Source organism: Mobula hypostoma, chromosome 11 (genome assembly GCF_963921235.1).
Source record: "Mobula hypostoma chromosome 11, sMobHyp1.1, whole genome shotgun sequence".
Classification (NCBI taxonomy): domain Eukaryota; kingdom Metazoa; phylum Chordata; class Chondrichthyes; order Myliobatiformes; family Myliobatidae; genus Mobula; species Mobula hypostoma.
In genome coordinates this window covers 100905588-100925815 of record NC_086107.1, presented here as the reverse complement: position 1 = coordinate 100925815, position 20228 = coordinate 100905588, and the positions used below count along the sequence as shown (strand labels likewise).

At 43.9% G+C, this 20228-nt stretch overlaps 1 protein-coding gene across 10 annotated transcripts in view; it reads right to left on the bottom strand.

Annotated features, from left to right (window-relative positions):
• triobpb (TRIO and F-actin binding protein b) overlaps positions 1 to 20060 on the bottom strand; it is a 305286-nt gene extending 285226 nt beyond the window's left edge. For 3 of the 10 annotated variants that reach the window (XM_063062677.1, XM_063062676.1, XM_063062678.1), the window contains exon 1: positions 15128 to 16788. In XM_063062677.1, coding sequence (XP_062918747.1) covers positions 15128 to 15280 — 153 coding nt within the window. In that variant the 5' untranslated portion in view covers positions 15281 to 16788. Of the gene's footprint in view, positions 1 to 15127; positions 16791 to 19883 lie in introns of those variants that run through there. The other 7 variants (XM_063062672.1, XM_063062673.1, XM_063062681.1 and 4 more) reach the window with 5 other exon arrangements.
• Positions 20061 to 20228: the final 168 nt, after the last annotated feature.

Sequence of the window (20228 nt, the reverse complement as noted above, 5' to 3'; positions counted from 1 at the left end):
CCCAAAATAGAGGAGACACCAGAAGACTGGACAATGACAAACGCAGTAACTTTTTGAAAGAGTATGCTGTGTAACTGTAAACCAGTCAACATAATTGTAGTAGGGGAATAGGTTTTAAAAGTAATAACAATAGACGGTCAGAAAGCTAGTACAGACCTGTTAAAATCAAATCATATCTGACTAACTCAATTTTGCTGACAAGAGAAGGTCAAAGGGGGCGCAGAGTTTCACTGTGGATTTTCACAAGGCATTTTGTGAAGTTCCGTGTAAAAAGGTTACCGAGCAAAACTGAGGACAATGAAATAAAGGAACTAGTGACAGCACAAATAAAAGATTAGTTCAAACTCAGAAAGCAGAAAGGCTAGTAAACGGTTGTTTTCTAGACAGGAGGATGTTGGGCACTGGGACTCTTAAGAGGGAAGTAACTGGGCCTGAAACTTTAATGATCGATGTGAGTATACAAGGGGACAAAGCTACAGTCAACACAATACTCAGCGATGTGATAAATGGTGCAGAGGAAAGCAATAGACTGTGAGAGGACATACACTTAGTGGCCACTTTATTAGCTACACCTGCTCATTAATCCAAATATCTAATCAGCCAATCGTGTGGTAGCAACCCAATGCACAAAAGCTTGCAGACATGGTCAAGAGGTTCAGTTGTTGTTCGGACCAAACATCAGAATGGGGAAGAAATGTGATCTAAGTGACCTTGACAGTGGAATGCTTGTTGGTGCCAGACGGGGTGATTTGAGTATCTCAGAAACTGCTGATCTCCTGGGATTTTCACACACAGAGAGTCTCTAGCTTACAGAAAATGGTGCAAGAGTAAAACTATCTAGTGAGTGGTAGTTCTGCGAGTGAAAACGCCTTGTTAATGAGACAGGGTAGAGGAGAATGGCCAGACTGCTTCAAGCTGACAGGAAAGCGACGATAAGTTGAATAACCACGTGTTACAACAGTGGTGTGCAGAAGAGCATCTCTAAACAGACAACATGTCGACCCTTTAAGTGGATGGGCTACAGCAGCAGAGGACCACAAGCATGAATTCAGTGGCTACTTTATTAGGTACAGGAGCTGCTTAATAAAGTGGCCACTGAGTATACGACAGGCTGGCAGAATGGACAGAGAAATGGCATGTTTTGACCAGATAAACAGGAGCCGTCTCCATTAGAAGGTTTGGGGACCAGGAGCACACAGATCAAAGGGATGAACAGAAGACTCACAAAACAGGAACAGGCCTTTCGACCCACCTTGTCTGGGCCAAACACAACGCGAAATTAAACTAAATCTCTCCTGCCCGCTCAAGGATTTTTAAAAAAACATGCCAAGGGCTGACATGTTCTGGGATTCACCACCTGTGAATGTTGTAGAAACAAGAACTGGACGGAGCCCTGGAGGAAAATTAATTTGTGAGGCTACAGGACTTAGCCGACTGCTCGACCTGGGGTCATCATGAACTCAAGTCCATCTTCCTGTACTGTAAAGGGTAGTGTAGCGGCTGGCGTGATGTTATTACAGTGCCAGGTACAATTCCTGCCGCTGTCTGTAAGGAGTTTGCAAGTTCTCCCCGTGACCGCGTGGGTTTCCTCCGGGTGCTCCAGCTTCATTCCAAAGACATACAATTGGTCACATGGGTGGTGCGGGTTCATCGGGCCAGAAGGTTGTGTCACCGAGCTGTGTCTCTAAATAAATAAAAGTTGCTATGTTTGAAAAGTTTTAAAATAATCTGAAACATGAAAAAAAAATACTCCACCGATTAATTCTTTTCCCCTTCTGCATTTGACCGGTAGAGCATTCATTATCACAGGATTAAAAGGGGTACTTATGATGTTAAATGCAAGTCCCAACTTTGTGTCAAGTTGATGGGGAATTATTATGCAAATGCAGCAAGTTTTAAAAAAAAACGAGGTTAAAGGGTGAGATCCTGTTTATGGAAAGTAAATGGAGTTAATCAGTCTGCAAATTCTGAAGACTGACAACGTAATCACTTAATCCCCTAAATTTGCTGGCAAAACTGTGCATTAATAACAGCATGCATCACAGCACATCGCTTCTCTAGCAAGATTTAGGCCAATAGGTACATTGTTAATCTGTTGTAATGTGATTTCTGTTGAATCTTGAATTCCAGCACACACACACACACAACTCCTTGCTTTCCAATATTTCAATTCCCTAGCCAAATACTCTGCAAAAGTAATTAGCATTAAGGACCTTTTACATAAAAATCTTAAACCTGAATTGGCACATATTCAGGCACAATAAGCCAGCTCCCACCAGGAAATTTTCCCCTGAATCTGCCTTTATAATTTGCTTGTTCCTTCGATTGGCATGGATCTGTGGAGCTGCTCACTCACTCTCCCAGCTGCATACCAGTCAGTTGGATGTTTAATATGTAATGAGTGGCAAGCACAAGTATTTTTAGAAATAACTTTCTATAACCTATGACAAACACAAAAGATTCTGCAGGAAATCCAGATTAATACATACAAAATGCTGGAGGAACTCAGCAGGTCAGGCAGCACCTATGGCAATGAATAAGCAGTTGACGCTTTTGGCCGAGGCCCTGCATCTGAACTGGAAAGGAAGGGGGAGGAAGACAGAATGAGACAGTGAAGGAAGGGATAGGAGTACAAGCATTAAGGTGATAAGTGAAGCCTATAGGTAGGGGAGGGGGGAATAAGAAGCTGGGAGGTGATTGGTGGAATAGGTAAAGGACCAATTAAGAAGGAAACTGATTGGAGGGGAGAGTTGGCCATGGGAGAAAGGGAAGGTGAGGAACAGAGAAGATAAGAGGGGCTCCACAGTGGGGAAAGGAAGAAGAGGGAAGGAGCAGGGGGAAAATTTGCCGGAAGTTAGAGAAATCGACGTTCATGCCATCAGAACAGAGGCTACCCCAGATGGAAAATGAAGCAATGCTCCTCCAGCCTGAGAGTGGCCCCACCATGGAGGTGGAGGAGCCCATGGCCCGACATGTCAAAATGGGAGTGGGGATTGGAATTAAAATGGTCGGCCACTGGGAAATCCTACTTGTCGCGGATGGAGCGAAGCTACTCAGCAAAGCAGGCCCCCAATCTATGGTGGGTCTCACCAATGTAGAGGAGGCCACATCGGGAGCACCGTTCTCTTCTCTGTTCTAAATGGACATCCCTCTCTTCTAAGGCTGTGCCCCTAGTCCTAGTCTCACCCCACTATAGGAAACATCCTCTCCACATCCACTCTGATCTAGGTGTTTCAATATTCGACAGGTTTCAATGAGGTTCCCCCACCCGCCTTTCTTTTAAACTCCAGCAAGGCCATCAAACGCTCCTCATACATTAACCCTTTCATTCCTGGAATCATTCACCTGAACAACCTCTGGACCGTCTCCACTGGCAGCACACCTCTTCCTCCGGAAGGGGCCCAAAACTACTCACAAAAGTCCAAGTGCCATCTAATGTGTCACAAAGCCTCAGCCTCACATCCTATGTTCTAGTCCTCTTGAAATCAATGCTAACATTGCATTTGTTTTCCTTACTATTGATTCAACCTGCAAGCTAACCTTTAAGGAATTCTGCACAGTGACTCCCAATTCTCTTTGCACCTCTGATCTTTGAGGTTTCTGCCCATTTAGAAAATAGTCTACAACTTTATTTCTTCTACCAAAGTATATGACCATCACTTCCCTACAGTATATTCCATCTGCTACCTCTTTGCCCATTCTCCCAATCTGTTCAACTGCTACAGACTCACTGCGTTCTCAATACCACCTGCCCCTCCACCTACCTTTGTATCATCTGCAAACCTGGGCATAAAGCCATCAATTCTGTCATCCAAATTATTCACATGTAACTTTAAAAGAGGCAGTCCCGATAGCGACCCCTGCAGAACACCCCTTGTCACCAGCAGCCCCCTTTATTCTGACTCTTTTTCTCCTGCCAATCAGCCAATCTTCTATCCATGCTCACATTATTTCTGTAAATCCACGGGCTCTCATCTTGTTAAGCAGCTTCATGTGCGGCACCACATCAAAGACCTCCTAAAAAATCCAAGTAAGCAACATCCACTGACTCTACTTTATCTATCCTGCCTGTTATTTCCCCAAAGAATTCCAACAGATTTGTCAGGCAAGATTTCCCCTTAAGGAAACTATGCTGACTTCGGTCTACTTTATCATGTGTCTCCAAGTACCCCAAAACCTCATCCTTAATAATGGACTCCAACATCTTCCCAACCACTGAAGTCAGGCAACTACACTCACTTCTGCCCCCTGACACTCTCAAATTTTTCTTGCATACTGCTAGTGTTTTCCACAGTGAAGACTGATGTAAAATACTTAAGTTCATCCACCATTTCTTTGTCCCACATTACTACTTCTCTAGTGGTCCAATATCCACTCTTGCCTTTATTTTACTCTTTACATATCTGAAAAAACTTTTAGTATCCTCTAATATTTTGACTGGCCTACTTTCATATTTCATATTTTGCCATCTGTTGGTTTTTAAAAACCTTCCCAATTCTCTAACTTCCCACTTTTTCTTGCTCTAATATATGCCCTCTCTTTTGCTTTTAAGCTGTTTTTGACTTCCCTTGTCACCACAGTTGCATCATCTACCCTTTAAATTCAATTCTTCTTCATCTTTGGGATGTATCTATCCTGCGACTTCCGAAATGCCCCCAGAAACTCGAGCCAATGCTGTTTTTCCGTCATCCCTGCTAGTATTCCCTTCCAATCAACTTTGGCCAGCTCCCCTCTCTCAGGCTTCTGTAATTCACTTTGCTCCACTGTAACACTGATAATCTAACTTTATCTTCTCCCTCTTAAACTGCCAGGTGAAATCTATCATATTATGATCACTGTCTCGCAAGGGTTCCTTTTACCTTCGGCTCCCTATTCAAATTTGGTTCATTACACAACACCCAATCCAGAATTGCCTTGCCCTGAGTGAACTCAACCATAAGCTGTTCTAAAAACTCATCTAGTAGGCATTCAACAAATTCTCTCTCTTGGAATCCAGCACCAACCTGATTTTCCTCATCTATTTGTATAATTGAAATCCCTTTTGTAAAACTATAACGTTGCCCTTATTACATGCCTTTTCTATTTCCCATTGAAGCTTATATCGGACACCCTGGCTACAGTTCAGGGGCCTGTACATAACTCCCATCAGGGTTTATTTTTACCCTTGCAGATCCTTTTTAACTTTACCCACAAGGATGCTATATCTTCCTATCCTTTGTCACCTCTTTGTAAGGATTTGATTTCATTTTTTACCAACAGAGCCACCACACTCCCTCTGTCTAACTACCTGTTCTTTCATTGCAATGTGTATCCTTGGATGTTAATCTCACAACTATGATCTTCTTTCAGCCATGTCTCAGAGATGTCCACAACATCATACCTTCCAATCTCTAACTGCGCCACAAACTCATCTACCTTATTCCGTACACTGTGTACATTTGAATATAACACGTTCAGACCTGTATTCATCACCCTTTTCGATTTTACCCCCATGTTACACTTCACCTCATCTCACTGACGGCAATTTTGCCCTATCAGCTGCCTGTCCATCCTCACAGTCTCACTACACACTGCATTGACTTGTATACCAACTGGCCCATCAAACTGCTTCCCATCCCCCTGCCAACTGAGTTTAAACCCTCCCGAACAACTCAAGCGAACCTGCTCACAAGGTTATCGGTCCCTCCTGGGTTCAGGTGTAAAATTTCCTTTTGGTACAGGTCATACCTTTGCCAGAAGAGATCCCAATGATGCAGAAATCTGAAACCCTGCCCCCTGCACCACCTCCTTAGCCACTCATTCACCTGTACTATCATTCTATTCCTGCCCTGACCAGCACATAGCACTGCGAGTAAAGACATTAAGACATGTAGGTCCGATGGTCACCAGTTTGCACAGACCATTAAGGCCTACCAGTGTCCGCACCATAATTTCTTCCTCAAATCCTTAACCCAGCCATGACTTCCCCTTTATACTGATGAGCAGATGGCTCCCAGCAGGTCTATTCATTACAAACAAGAGAAAATCTGCAGATGCAACACAGACAAACTGCTAGAAGAACTCAGCAGGCCAGGCAGCATCTATGGAAAACAGTATAGTCAATGTTTTGGGCTGAGATCCTTCAGCAAGACTCTTTTCCATAGATGCTGCCTGGCCTGCTGAGTTCCTCCAGCATTTTGTGTAGGTCTATTCATTACATACATTACAATTGTTCTCCTCTTTTCAATCTAACTTCTAAGAACTATAGCTGTAACACTATTCTGCATTGTCATTGTTTTTGTTTTGTACTTCAGAAACCACTGAGTCTACAAAAGATCTATCATCAAAGCTCTCCACTATCCAGATTATGCCATTTTCTCGCAGCTACCATCAGGCAAGAGGTACAGAAGCCTAAAGTCCCATACTTCCAGGTTCTTGAACAGCTACTTCCCATCAACCATTCAGTTCATAAACCAACCAGCAAACCCTAATCACTACAACTTAGCAACATGATGACTACTTTGATCACTTTGCACTAAAGTATACTTCATTCCTCATACCTAGATTGTGTCATTCTTGTAAAAATTGTGAATAATTTATGGTTAATGCACGCTTTTTCTTGTGAATGTTGCTTATATGACACGTTCTACCTGTGAGGCTGCTGCATGTACTTGCGTATAGGACAATGAACTCAACTTCAACTTTACTACCTCAAAGTGGTTACGCTTTGAAATGACCTTTATGGATGGCATACAAAACTAATTATCCACAGCATCTTAGTACATATGAGTTGTCCATTACACCTGCTGGCATTTAGGGCAACAATGAAGGTCCTCCATCTGTCTATCCTTGACCACGCAGATGTAGAAGGATTCTCCATTGCTGTGTCCATAACAATTTTGTTTGACCAGTCAGGTTTGCTAGCCTTGAGCTGAACCCCTAAACCTGGAGGACTGATGGACCACTCTTCCTCTGTCATCTACCCTTTGACCTGATTGGCATGGGTGAGCCTACAAAGAGCCAAAGCACAAAGTCCTGACTCCAGCCACCATATTTCTCAGGGTCGTTGAGGCATGCAAGCCTCCAGAACATGACAAGGTCGAGGTCCTTAGTACACGAGTTAATAATAATCCAATACCAATGCACGAGGGGTAGTTGACTCCTCAAACCCTTTGCCTCAATGCAGCTTTTGTACTGAAATTTTATTGTTTTCACAAGGCGCAGTACCTTGGAATGGAGGAGAACCTCCTTCCCCTCAGATTCTGTGAGCTCTGAGACAAATGATGATGCCATTGTGGGAGTTACAGAGCGCCAGAGGGAAGAGGAGGCGTCAAGACAGGTTGGACAAGTTTGTAGCTTCGAAGGTGGTGCACTCCTTGAGATATGTACACAAGGCTTCTGCCCGCTCTTGACACATGGCTCCAAGTTGAAAGCTCCTTCTTTGAATGACCACAGGCCAGAAGTTCCTTAGTGTCAGTGCAGATGTTGCATTCCCTTTTTTTTTCTAGGGGGTTGTGAACAACGTCCTCTGTCTGCCTGGTAATCTCCAGCTATATAATGGAACTTTAATGGAGTCTGGTGGCAAGTATGAAAGCGATGTGGCCTGCCCAACAAACCCGGTTTTGGTGATGTTGACCTGCTGAAGAAATGAAATCCATCCATCCATCCATGAACATTGAAAATCCATCTTCAGTGGATTTGGAGGATTTTACAGGCAGTACGGAAAGACAGGAATCACTGCGGCTAAACAGACTGTGCTCTGCACCAGGTTTCAGTCCTTGACTTTTCCCTCAATTAACCAAAGGTTGCCCTGGTGCACTGAAAGTGATAGCAAATTTCATCAAAACCTAGACACAAGAAATACTGCAGATGCTGGAAATCTGCAGCAATACACACAATCTGCTGGAGGGGCTCAGCAGGCCAGGCAGCATCTATGGACGGGAATAAGCAGCTGACATTTCCGGCCGATACTCTTCATCAGTACCTGCTTTGTTAATTGGTGGCTCCCAAGATTACAAAGCAGTGGAGCATGAGCTCCAGAATTTCATCATAGACTTCTCCTGTCAGAGGGCGGTATTGTACAGTGGAAGCAAGTTAGCAGAGGACTTCCATCACACTGATAGGGGCACGACCCATTCTCTTGCATGCTTCAGTGAATGAGCTGACAACAGCTTGGAATTTGGCCTCTGAATGCTTGCAAGCGTAAACTAGCTGGCCTTTATTAATCAGAGCATTGAGTATAGGAGTTGGGATGTAATGTTGAATTTGTATAAGGCATTGGTAAGGCCAAATCTGGAATATTGTGTACAGTTCTGGTCACCGAATTATAGGAAGGATGTCAATAAAATTGAGAGAGTACAGAGGAGGTTTACTAAAATGTTGCCTGGGTTTCATCTCCTAAGTTACAGAGAAAGGTTGAACAAGTTAGGTCTTTATTCTTTGGAGCGTAGAAGGTTGAGGGGAGACTTGATAGAGGTGTTTAAAATTATGAGGGGGATTGATAGAGTTGACGTGGTTAGACTTTTTCCATTGAGAGTGGGGAAGATTCAACAAAGAGGGCATGGGTTGAGAATTAGAGGACAAAAGTTTAGGGGTAACATGAGGGGGAACTTCTTTACTCAGAGAGTGGTAGCTGTGTGGAACGAGCTTCCAGCAGAAGTGGTTGAAGCAGGTTCGATGTTGTCATTTAAAGTTAAATTGGACAGCTATATGGACAGGAAAGGAATGGAGGGTTATGAGCTGAGTGCAGGTCGGCGGGAATAGGATAGGGTAAGAGTTTGGCACAGACTAGAAGGGCCGAGATGGCCTGTTTCCGTGCTGTAATTGTTATATGGTTAAACCATCTGCTCATAGAGCAGCTCGTCAATAGCCTGAGATTCACTTTCGAGTCTGATGAATATGCCACTGTTGTCACCAGCACCAAGACCTGTGTGGATGAGTGTGTGCCTTCGAGAACATACCAGACATACCCAGAGCAAAAGCAGTGGATGAACCAGGAGATTCTCAGTCTGCTGATCCAGAACTATCCAAGAAGTCCAGGTACGACCTATGGAAGGCCATCGTAAGAACAAAAAGAACAACTCCAATTGAGGCAAGAGATGGAATCAGATGCATGTCAGGATTTGCAGGCCATTACTTCCGACAAAGTGAAATCTACCATCATGAATGGCAGAGCTGCTTCACTCCCAGATGAGCTCAACATCTTTTGTGCTCACTTTCAGAGAGAGAATAAAACTACATCTCTGCGAATCCTTGCAGCATCCAGTGACCCTGTGATCTACGTCTCGGGGCGGGGGGGGTGCCGACGCCAGTACATCTTTCAAGAAGGTGAACTTTTGCAAGGCGTCATGCCATGATGGTGTAGCTGGAAAGGCTCTGAAAACCTGGCAGGGGTGTTCAAGGACATCTCCAATCCCTCACTGTTGTACTTGGAGGTTCCCACCTGCTTCAAAAGGGCGACAACCATACCAGTGACCAAGAACAGCAGGGGTGAGCTGCCTCAGTAACTATCAACCAGTGGCACTCACATCTATTACGATCAAGTGCTTTGAGAGGTTGGTCGTGGCTAGAATCAACTCCTGCCTCAGCAAGGAGCTGGACCCACTTCATTTTGCCTATCACCACAATAGGTCTACAGCGAATGTAATCTCACTGACTCTCCACTTGACCTTTGATCCCCTGTACAATAGTTATACTTACGTCAGGCTGCTGTTTATTGACTACAGCTCAGTGTTCAATACAATCATACCCTCAGTTCTAATCAAAAACCTCCAAAATTTTGGGCATCGCATACAAAATGCTGGAAGAACTCAGCAAGCGAGGCAGCACCCATGGAGGGGAATAAACAGTCCACACCCTTTTTTCCCCTCCACGGATGCTGCCTGACCTGCTGAGGTCCTCCAGCAACGTGTGTGCAAATGTTTATGCATGTGTGCGCCTTTGTGCCCATACGTGTGCTTGTGCACCACAAATGACTGTATATTTAAATAAGTTAGTCATTTACTTCCTTCCCTCTACAGTACCATTTCTTGGAGTAAGCTAAATTCCAAAAAATAGTTGGATGTACATTAGCAATGCTCTGCTGGGGTGCATGAACTCCTACCGTTAACCGAGTGGTCTGGGGACCCCTGCTCTATAGCCTCAAACAATATCCCGCAACCTAAAGGAAAATCTCCTGACATGAGATTTTATCCATTTTTACCATGCAGAACTGCCCTATATCCATTTCATTGAATCACAGGACTATACAACAGAGGGAAGCCAGCTAACACACGGTGTTTGTGCAGGCCCCTTGCTGAAAGAGTTTCACAGCGATATTTGATTCTGTGCTCTCCTCTCCCTTGATTACAAATATTAATATTAAAAATAGTAAAAATTAGTAAATATTAAAAATTTAAATTATAAATCATAGATAGAAAATAGAAAAATGGGAAGTAAGGTAGCGCAAAAAAAACCGAGAGGCAAGTCCGGATATTTGGAGGGTACGGCCCAGATCTGGGTCAGGATCCGTTCAGCAGTCTTATCACAGTTGGAAAGACGTTGTTCCCAAATCTGGCTGTATGAATCTTCAAGCTCCTGAGCCTTCTCCCAGAGGGAAGAGGGATGAAAAGTGTGTTGGCTAGATGGGTCGTGTCCTTGATTATCCTGGCAGCACAGCTCCGACAGCGTGCAGTATAAAGTGAGTCCAAGGACGGAAGATTGGTTTGTGTGATGTGCTGCGCTGTGTTCACGATCTTCTGCAGCTTCTTTCGGTCTTGGACAGGACGACTTCCATACCAGGTTGTGATGCACCCTAGAAGAATGCTTTCTACGGTGCATCTATAAAAATTAGTGAGGGTTTTAGGGGACAAGCCAAATTTCTTTAGCTTTCTCAGGAAGTAAAGGCGCTGGTGGGCCTCCTTGGCAGTGAACTCTGCTTGGTTGGACTAAGTGAGGTTATTTGTGATATTGACCCCAAGGAACCTAAAGCTTTTGACCTGTTCCACTTGCGCACCACCAATGTAAATTGGGTCGTGGTCTGCTACTCCTTCTGAAGCCAACAACCAATTCCTTCGTCTTGCTGATGTTGAGGGATAGGTTATTGTCTTTGCACCATACCACAAGGTTCTTAATTTTCTCTGTAAGCCATTCAGCATTTCTCTCAATTTATATTTTTTAATTTAATTTTATTTTATTGAGATACAGCACAGAATAGGCCCTTCTGGCCCTTCAAGCCATGACGCCCAGCAATCCCCCCGATTTAATCCTAGCTTGGTCACAGGACAATTTTCAGTGATCATTTGGTCAACACACTGCTACGTCTTTAGATTGTGGGAGGAAACCCACGAGGTCACGGGGAGAACGTACAAACTCCTTACAGTCAGCGGCAGGAATTGAACCCAGGTCACCTGTGCTGTAAAGTGTCATGCTAACCACGACGCTATCGTGGCACCCCAAATAGCCATGTCTGATGGGAGCCCAACACAACTTGCATCAAGTTCACTTCATTCATATCCTTTATAAATCAGGAGAGTGCCTCTGATCAGTGTGGGCCAGACTTGAAACCTATTGTCAAAGACCCAGGTTCAGCGTGTTACACTGGTTTCGTTCTCATTCCCACCACATACCAATTTCCACCCATTATTATATAACACAATACTTTATTCAGAAGACATAGGAAAAATACTCGACATGCACCTTTTGTCATACAGTTGTCTCATGGCACAATGGGTAACATTTCAGAGAGCAGACACAAAAGGCTACAGATGTTGTAATCTGAAGCAAGAGGAAAACAAACTGCAGAAGGTACTGGGACAGTCAAAGTTTTGGGTTGAGACCTTACATCAGTAAACCATTTTCAACAGGGTAACATTCCAAACTATTTAAACTAGGGGTTCCCAACATGGGGTCCACGGACCCCTTGTTTAATGGTATTGGTCCATGGTATAAAAAAAAGGTTGGGAACCCCCGATTTAAAGAAAGATTCAGCTTTAAAATATCAGCAAATACATGACAAAAAGAGGGTTCTGGCCCAAAACATCGACTGTACTCTTTTCCATAGAAGCTGCCTGGCCTGCTGAGTTCCTCCAGCATTTTGTGTATGTTGCTTGGATTTCCAGCATCTGCAGATTGTTTCTTGTTTGTGAAAGGAATTTTATATCTTCTTAATAAACAGATTAAAGATGCTAAAAATTGTACATGGTATCCTTTCTCCAGAAAGGGAATGCTAAGAACTGTTTGGAGTTTGGTAGGGAACACACAGTGAAAGTAGTTCTCATGGAAGTTCAAAGCTAGTTCATAAAAAGCGTATCAATAAATCTCATCTTCACAATCGTCCCAGTGAAGTACAGCAAACGGGTAGGAAGAAAGGGAAACCATCCATTTTCTGTAGTTTACACTAGAACTGACATTTGGCCAACAATTTTACAATAAGCAGATGACACTTGCGTAGGAGTACACTTTGAGGACAACATCTTAGACTTTACTAACGTGTTGACTGATGAACAAGAAAGAATAGCATTTATATCAAATGTCTGTAAACGAAGGTTCACAAACAAGCTGCCCGTGCCACATAATGCTATCACTCCCAACAATAATGAATGAATGACAAAACCCCAGAAAACATGGAGTACTCTCCATACCTTTGAACTCATGAAATTCAGTAACAATTTCTCTGACCGTATGAGGAAAGAGCATTCAAGGCTCCAGTCCCCAGTGCTGAGCAGAAGTGATGTGGATTACCTACAGAAGGTATCGCAAAGCACTGGAGAGGTAACAGCAATGCCACCTCTTGAACTCCTAGAACTTCGTCAGTAAGAACCACCAACAGGGTCCTCAGCCAGAACCCCCAGCAGACCTTTTAATCACATACAACCGGATCCAAGGGTGAGGCACATCATCTGCATGCCTGACATTAGTCTCCTGAAACAGGCACATTGTGCTGAGCTCTATCACCAGCTAGACAGGGAAAGGACTTTGAGGGTTAGAGTCATAGAAAAGTACAGCACAGGAACAGGCCCTTTGGCCCATCTAGTCCATGCTGAACCAATTGAAATTTCTCAGGAAGCAATCGAGCATCATCATTGACTCATAGCCTATAACTGCTCAAAACAGAGTATTCAGTATTCATGAGAGCATGAAGAAGGCAACAGAAGCACATTACCTCCCAAACTACCCACACGCGCAGTTAAGCACCTCCTACCTCACCTGTGGCAGTCTGCAGATCCCACAGAGGGTGCTCATCGTCCATCTCAGAACTGCAAAAGCAGCAAGGTGTCCTTGACCTGAAAGGGCTGGCTAAATTAAGGATGCTTTCCACTGGGAAACAATGAGGACAGGTGAGTAGGTCACCAATACATCCAAAGGATTTGCAGGGATTTCATTTACCCAGAGAGTGGTTTAGACCATAAGAAAAGGGGGCAGAATTAGGCCATTTGGTCCATCGAGTCTGCTTCATCAATTCATCATGGCTGATCCACTTTTCCTCTCAGCCCCAGTCTCCTGCCTTCATCCTGTATTCCTTCATGCCCCGACTAAACAAGAATCGATCAACTTCTGCCTTAAATATACCCAAAGACTCGGCCTCCACAAATGCCTGAGGCAATGAATTCCACAGAGTCACCACTCTCTGGCTAAAGGAATCCCTCCTCATCTCCATTCTAAAAGGATGCCCCTCTATTCTGAGGCTGGGTCCTCTGGTTGTAGACTCTCCCACCATTGGAAATATCCTCTCCAATTAATCCACGTAGAGTAGATGTGAAGGAGGTGCATTCAAGTGCAAGTTTGAGGGAGAAAGGACTGTGATGGATAGGAGTAATGGGAAATCAGTACTGAACATAAACACCAGCTGAATGGTTTCATCCCTTGCATTAATCCAGCCTTCACACATGGCAGTGTCAAAGTTACAAATTTCTTATTATACTGCCTATCTCAGAAACATAGAAACAGCAGAACATAACACAGGAAGAGGCTAATCAGCGCACCATATCTGTGCCAACCACAATGCTAAATTATATAAATCCCATCCTCTGGCACATGGTCTGTCCCTCCATTGCCTGCCTGATCGTCTATACTGAATACTCTGTTTTCAGAGACAACCGAATCAGAAATCTGATTCATTGATACGCTGGAGGAACTCAGCAGGTTGGGCAGCATCCGTGGAAAAGATCGGTCGACGTTTCTGGCCGGAACCCTTCGTCCGGCCCGAAACATCAACCGATCTTTTCCACGGATGCTGCCCGACCTGCTGAGTTCCTCCAGCGTGTTGTGAGTGTTGCTTTGACCCCAGCATCTGCAGAGTATTTTGTGTTTTCTGATTCATTGCTATTGTTTCTACTATATCCCCTGGCAAGGCTTTCCAAATACCCACCACCCTCTGTGTAGGACTCTCCCCTCACACATCTCCTATAAACATTCCCCTTCTGACCGTAACCCAATGGCCTCCAGTGTTTGACATTTCTACCCTGGGAAAAGGATTCTGTCTACCTTATCTATGTCTCTCACACCGCATATTCCACCTGGGGAGCCTTCAACCTGATGGCACGAACATCGATTTCTCAAACTTCTGGTAATTGCCCCAACCCCCTCCTTCACTATTCCCCTCTCTCACCTTATCTCCTTACCTGCCCACCACCTCCCTCTGGAGCTCCCTCCCTTTCCCATTCTTCTATAATCTTCCGCCATCAGATTCCCCTTCCTCCAGCCCTTTCTCTCTTTCACCAATGGACTTCTCAGCTCTTTACCTCACCCCTCCCTCCCCATCTCCCAGTTTCACCTATTACCTTATACTTCTTCCTCCCCTCACCCCACCTTCTTACTCTGACTTCTCATCTCCCCCCCCCCACTTAGTCACGAGGAAGGGTCTAGGCCCAAAACGTCCACTGTTTACTCTTTTCCATAGATGCTGCCTGGCCTGCTGAGAAACTTCCAGCAATTTGAGAGTGTTACTCTCATAACTGTATATACTTTAACCAGACTTCTCGGCATGCAGCCCTTTGACCAACAGAAAGTACAGGATTCTGATCATCAATACTCCTCAACTTAGCATGTATTTTTAATAGGCCAAGCTGTGCCTTTTCAACCTCTCCCTCTCTCTGCGCGCTGATGGCAGGGGCTCTCCGTTAATATACAAAATAAAATATTAATTATTAAAGCTCGATTCGTGTTTCACCTGGTTGTCATCGCGACCGCAGTCTTTTCGATGGAGATCAAAGGCTTTGAAACAATTCTGGCACCTGCTCCTGTCAAAAACATTTGCTTGGAACTTCAAGCAGGCCCGTGGGTTAACGACAAACATTATCCACGAAAACTCACTCGGAGCCATCAAGTTAAAAGTTGTATTGCCTTAGAAAGACACAATGCATGGCTGTACCCTCCTTGCGGACTTGGTCATTTGTCGCCTCATGCTTACAACCAGGGACCAGAGCAAACTCTCTTCGTCCCCACAAGAGGCCAGTTACATAAATATCAATTAGATATTTGCAGCCGAGGCTCAATTTCGGAATTGTTTGTCAAGAAATGCAGCAAATCTGTAGTTATCCAAGCAGCAAGCTCAATGTAGCACACATCCCGAGAACATGCCTGCACAATTCACAAGCAGCAATATTCCAAGCTCTCGAAAATAATTCCCCAGTATTTTAAAATGCTGCTCTTTAAAAGACATTTTATTGTCTATAAAGTGACGCTTTGCCGAAGTCCGTGGTCAAAATTGGATTTTGCTGCCAAATTTACTTCAGCAAACATTCATAAAGTTCGCTCAAATGATTGCCTCCTTCACAGACTTCCAGTACATTGAATAAACTTACACGCGGCGCTTTTTGGACAGGTTTTAGGAGTTCCAATCTGACATCAACTCGCAGCTGCCCGGTTACAACCCATCGTACCTGGTGGTGCGGGACAATCAGTGGCTGTCAATCACCAGGGCCGGACAACGCCGGCCCCTAATTGGAGAGTACCAAACTCGGAGCATAGGCTCATTGGTGGGCTGTGCTGTCAATTACAGAGGGAACCGCCTCCAAGTGCGCTTCAATGGGCACATCTGCTGGCGAGCGATGGAATAGGAGTTTGTAGGAAAGGACAAAATAATTATTTACAAGACCATAATACCTAGGAGCAGAATTGCGCCATTCACTGATGGCTGATTTATTATCCTATTCAACACCATTCTCGGGCCTTCCCGTAACCTTTGACGCCTTTACTAATCAAGAATGTATCAACCTCCGCTTGAAATATGCCCAATGATTTGGCACCCACAGCTGTCTGTGGCAATGAATTCCACAGATTCACCAACTTCTGGCTAAAGAAACTCCTTCTCATCTCTGTTCCGAAGCTGTGCTTTCTGGTCCTAGACCCCGCCACTATAGGAAACATCCTCTCCACGTCCACTCTGGGTCTTTCAATATTAGATTGGTTTCAATGACTTTTCCCCCCTCATTCTTCTAAACTCCAAAGAGTACAGGCATCAAACGCTCCTCTTACTTCAATCCTTTCATTCCCGGGGTCATTTCTATGACCCGCCTTTCACAGCCCAGGCCGAAGTAGTTTCGCAGTGAGATCACCGTGTTGAGCAAAACTAGCGGGCAATCTGTGCAAAGTAAGATCTCGCAATGAAATCAGATAACTTTCTGCACTTTTGCTAGGACGCGAGCGCTAACGCCTAAATGGCAAAATGCTGCTACAGAATTTACATTACGCAGTGTACTGGAAATGTTCGACTGCTCCTTATACCAGAGGAGCAAGAGTTAACAATTTCAACGAAATGGCCTTTCATCAGATTTCTGACTCACAGGAAGCAAACCCTCCCGCGCTTTTTGTGCTCACCGTTAACGACCCTCACTAATTCCACTTAATCGGTACTTCTCCCGCCCACCAGATTCTACCTCTCACCTACATATTGGGGGCAATTCACTGCGGCCAATTAACTCGCCAACTCGTACGACTTGGGGACGTGGGAGGAAAGCTGAGCATCTGAAGAAAAGCCACGTGGTCAGACAGCACGTAACAATTATTACCCTGCAGCCATCAGGCCGAGTCTGAACGGATTCCACAAGCTACAGATTCACTACAGAACATGACTCTTCAACTCATGTTCTGTGTGGCCTTAGAGTGCAAATGAATAATAGAATCTGTGTGGGAGTTGTTGAGAAATGTAGAGGACGAACTAAGATTAGTGTAAATGGTGTTGATAGTCGTCACACATCAAAGCACCTGGCAGTACATTTTATTATTACTGTCCACAGTTTTAGTCACTTTGTTATGGCTAGGGCACAGCTAAACTGGAAAGCAGTGCAGAAAAGAACTCGTGAGGAAGTTGCCATGACTAGAAGGCTTGAATTGTAGGGAAAGTTTAGCCAGGCGACGTCATTATTTGTTGGAATGTACAATAAGGGGTGACCTTATAGAAATGTTTAAAATTTTAAGAGGCATAGATAAGGTGTATGGTAGCAGGCTTTTTCCCAGGATAGGGGAATCCAAAACTAGGGGGCACAGATTTAGTGTGACAGGCAAGATTTAAGAGGGGCCTTTTCACACACAGTGGAAAGTATATGAAATGAGTTGTCAGAGGAAGCGGTTGAAACAGGTACAATTATGCCATTCAGGAAACACTTGTTAATGACAATGCAGGACAGAGTAAGTGATCAAGGAAGAGTCTCTGGAACAGTCTGCAGGTAGGTCCCCTTACCTCACTGTTCATCCTTGCACACCACCACCCATCTCCCAAATACCAGGATCCAATCCATGATGTCCCAGTTCCCATAACCAACCAGCATTAGCCGTGCAAACCAAGGAAAGGCACATTGAGCTTGAAAGATCTGTTGTACACAACACATCTAACAGCAGCAGACCCTCACAGAAAACACATTTCCAATTGTGCACCATGTATTTAACACTGGACAATTTCCAGCTCTACAGTGTTCCACTTTGTCTTGTTCACTTTTTACCCTTCTTACCATTCCATTCCAAAAGTTTTGACCTTTTCCAACTGTGAAACTGATAATGTTGCTAAACTCCATATTCAATTGCCAAATGAGCATTCCACCAGATTCAAGAAACTTGGCAAAGGATTTCTCAAAGCATAATCGTGGAACTCCTTGTTCTCTTTTTTGTCTTTCTGCCCTCTGTATCCAATCTTTGCCAATGCACCTTCTTAAGATGCATTCAAATGAAGTGAATATAAAATATGATCAAGATCCTGAAAGTTGTGAATGTTCTGAATTCAGCCTAAAGGGCTGATTCAACATTTAGCCTCTCTAGACTGTAACAGCTCTCTATAATCAATGTTAGACAACAAATTAGTTATTATAAATCATTTCTTTACACTACATCGAATGGCAAGTTAAAATTAAAACTTTAAGTTCTGGAAATAGCAAATCAGGCTATATCTGTGGGAAGAGAAATAGAATTAACATTTCAAGTGGAAGGCACGTCAACAAAATTGAGAAGGAGAAAAGAAACTTGCAAGGATGCTGAGGGAGGAAGGAGGGATATTTACCCCTGGTTTTACTCTGTCAGACATCTCCCCTCCCCAATCCTCCCTGCAGCTTATCAAGATGTTGTCTCCTTCCCAGATCTGACGAAGGGGCTTTCATCTGAAATGTTTACTGTTGCTCTTCCCACAGATGCAGTCTGGCCTGCTGAATATTGCCAGCATTTTTTTGTTTTTATTCTGATTTGCAAATGGGAAGTACAAACCTTCCTCTGGGACAGAAGATTACACCCCTGTTTACTAAAGTAGCATAGTGGTTAGCATGGCACTGTTACAGTTCAGGGCGTTGGAATTCGGAGCTCAATTCCAGTGTCTTCTCTAAGTAAGTTTGTACGTTCCTTCCCACGTGGGCATGGGTTTCCTCCCATGATGCAAAAACATACTAGTTGGTAGGTTAATTGATCACTGTAAATTGTCCCGTGATCAGGCACGGGTTAAATCAGTGGGCTGCAGGGCTGGAAGAGCCTGTTCCATGCTGTATCTCAAAAATAAATTTTTAAAAAATACTAGTGTTATAATTTAAGATGTCCTAGTGCACAGCTGCCAATTCAGTATTTTTAAAACATGATCTCCATTGTAATTTGGAAAACAGAAGCCAACAAGGTTCCACAAAAACCATCAAGATAACAATATACATAAAAGTTGCTGGTGAACGCAGCAGGCCAGGCAGCATCTCTAGGAAGAGGTACAGTCGACGTTTCGGGCCGAGACCCTTCGTCAGGCCTGAAACGTCGACTGCACCTCTTCCTAGAGATGCTGCCTGGCCTGCTGCGTTCACCAGCAATTTTTATGTGTGTTGCTTGAATTTCCAGCATCTGCAGAATTCCTGTTGTTTGTGAAGATAACAATATGATAATTCTCTTTTTTTTTTGAAAAAATGTGATTTTGAAGGATAAATGTTGGCCAGGAACATCCCTACTCTTTAAGCTGTGCCAGGGGATCTTCTATCACTGAGAGGACACGAGCCTCGGCTTCACATCCAACACAAAAGACTGCAGAGCACTCCTTAATTAACACAGTAGTCAGTCTGAAGTATGCTCCCCAGCCAACAGTGCTCTGGAAGCTCACTTGAAAACAAACACAAGTACTCCATAGCAACTCTTGCCAGTAAAACAAAAGTCTTCAGGTAGGTGCTTAGCCTTGACCATCAGCTTTGATATTAATAATTCAAAGCACTGGATTGCTTTTGGGAATTCTGAGGGAAATCCCATCTACAAAGGAGAACTGCAGGGACTTCCCAAACTGAGACAGATATGTTTGTACAATATCATACAACTTCTGACAGCAAGAGTACATGCTTTTTGTTAAGAAATCAGTAGCAATCATAGCAGGACATGGTGATGCATTGTGTGAAGTGCAAGGATTATACACTCCTATCATTTTGCAAAACTCCACCTTCTAGAAGACAATTCCACATGTTTTTGCTCTGCAAAATACGTACAAATGTTGGCAACTCCTGTAGCTGATTCCGTGCTGAATGTAATCTCATAGGTTGTCCAATGCTGCAACGCACATTGTTGAAATAGTTGCAAATGGATCAAGTTCCTTCGAACAACAGATCAATTATTGGGTGCAGAATGGAGAAAGCAGCTGAAGAGAGTTGACGCCTTACAGCTGTTCAGTTCTGAAGCTTCAAGGTTGCCCCAGAAAACACCAACAACGCCAGTACATTAACTATTGTGAGAACATGGCAAACCTTTGAAGATCCAGTGTTGCTGACTAGAGAATAAAAATATTTCACAAAATGTAAAAAAATATAGTTTGAAAGAATGGATTCAGTCAGGTT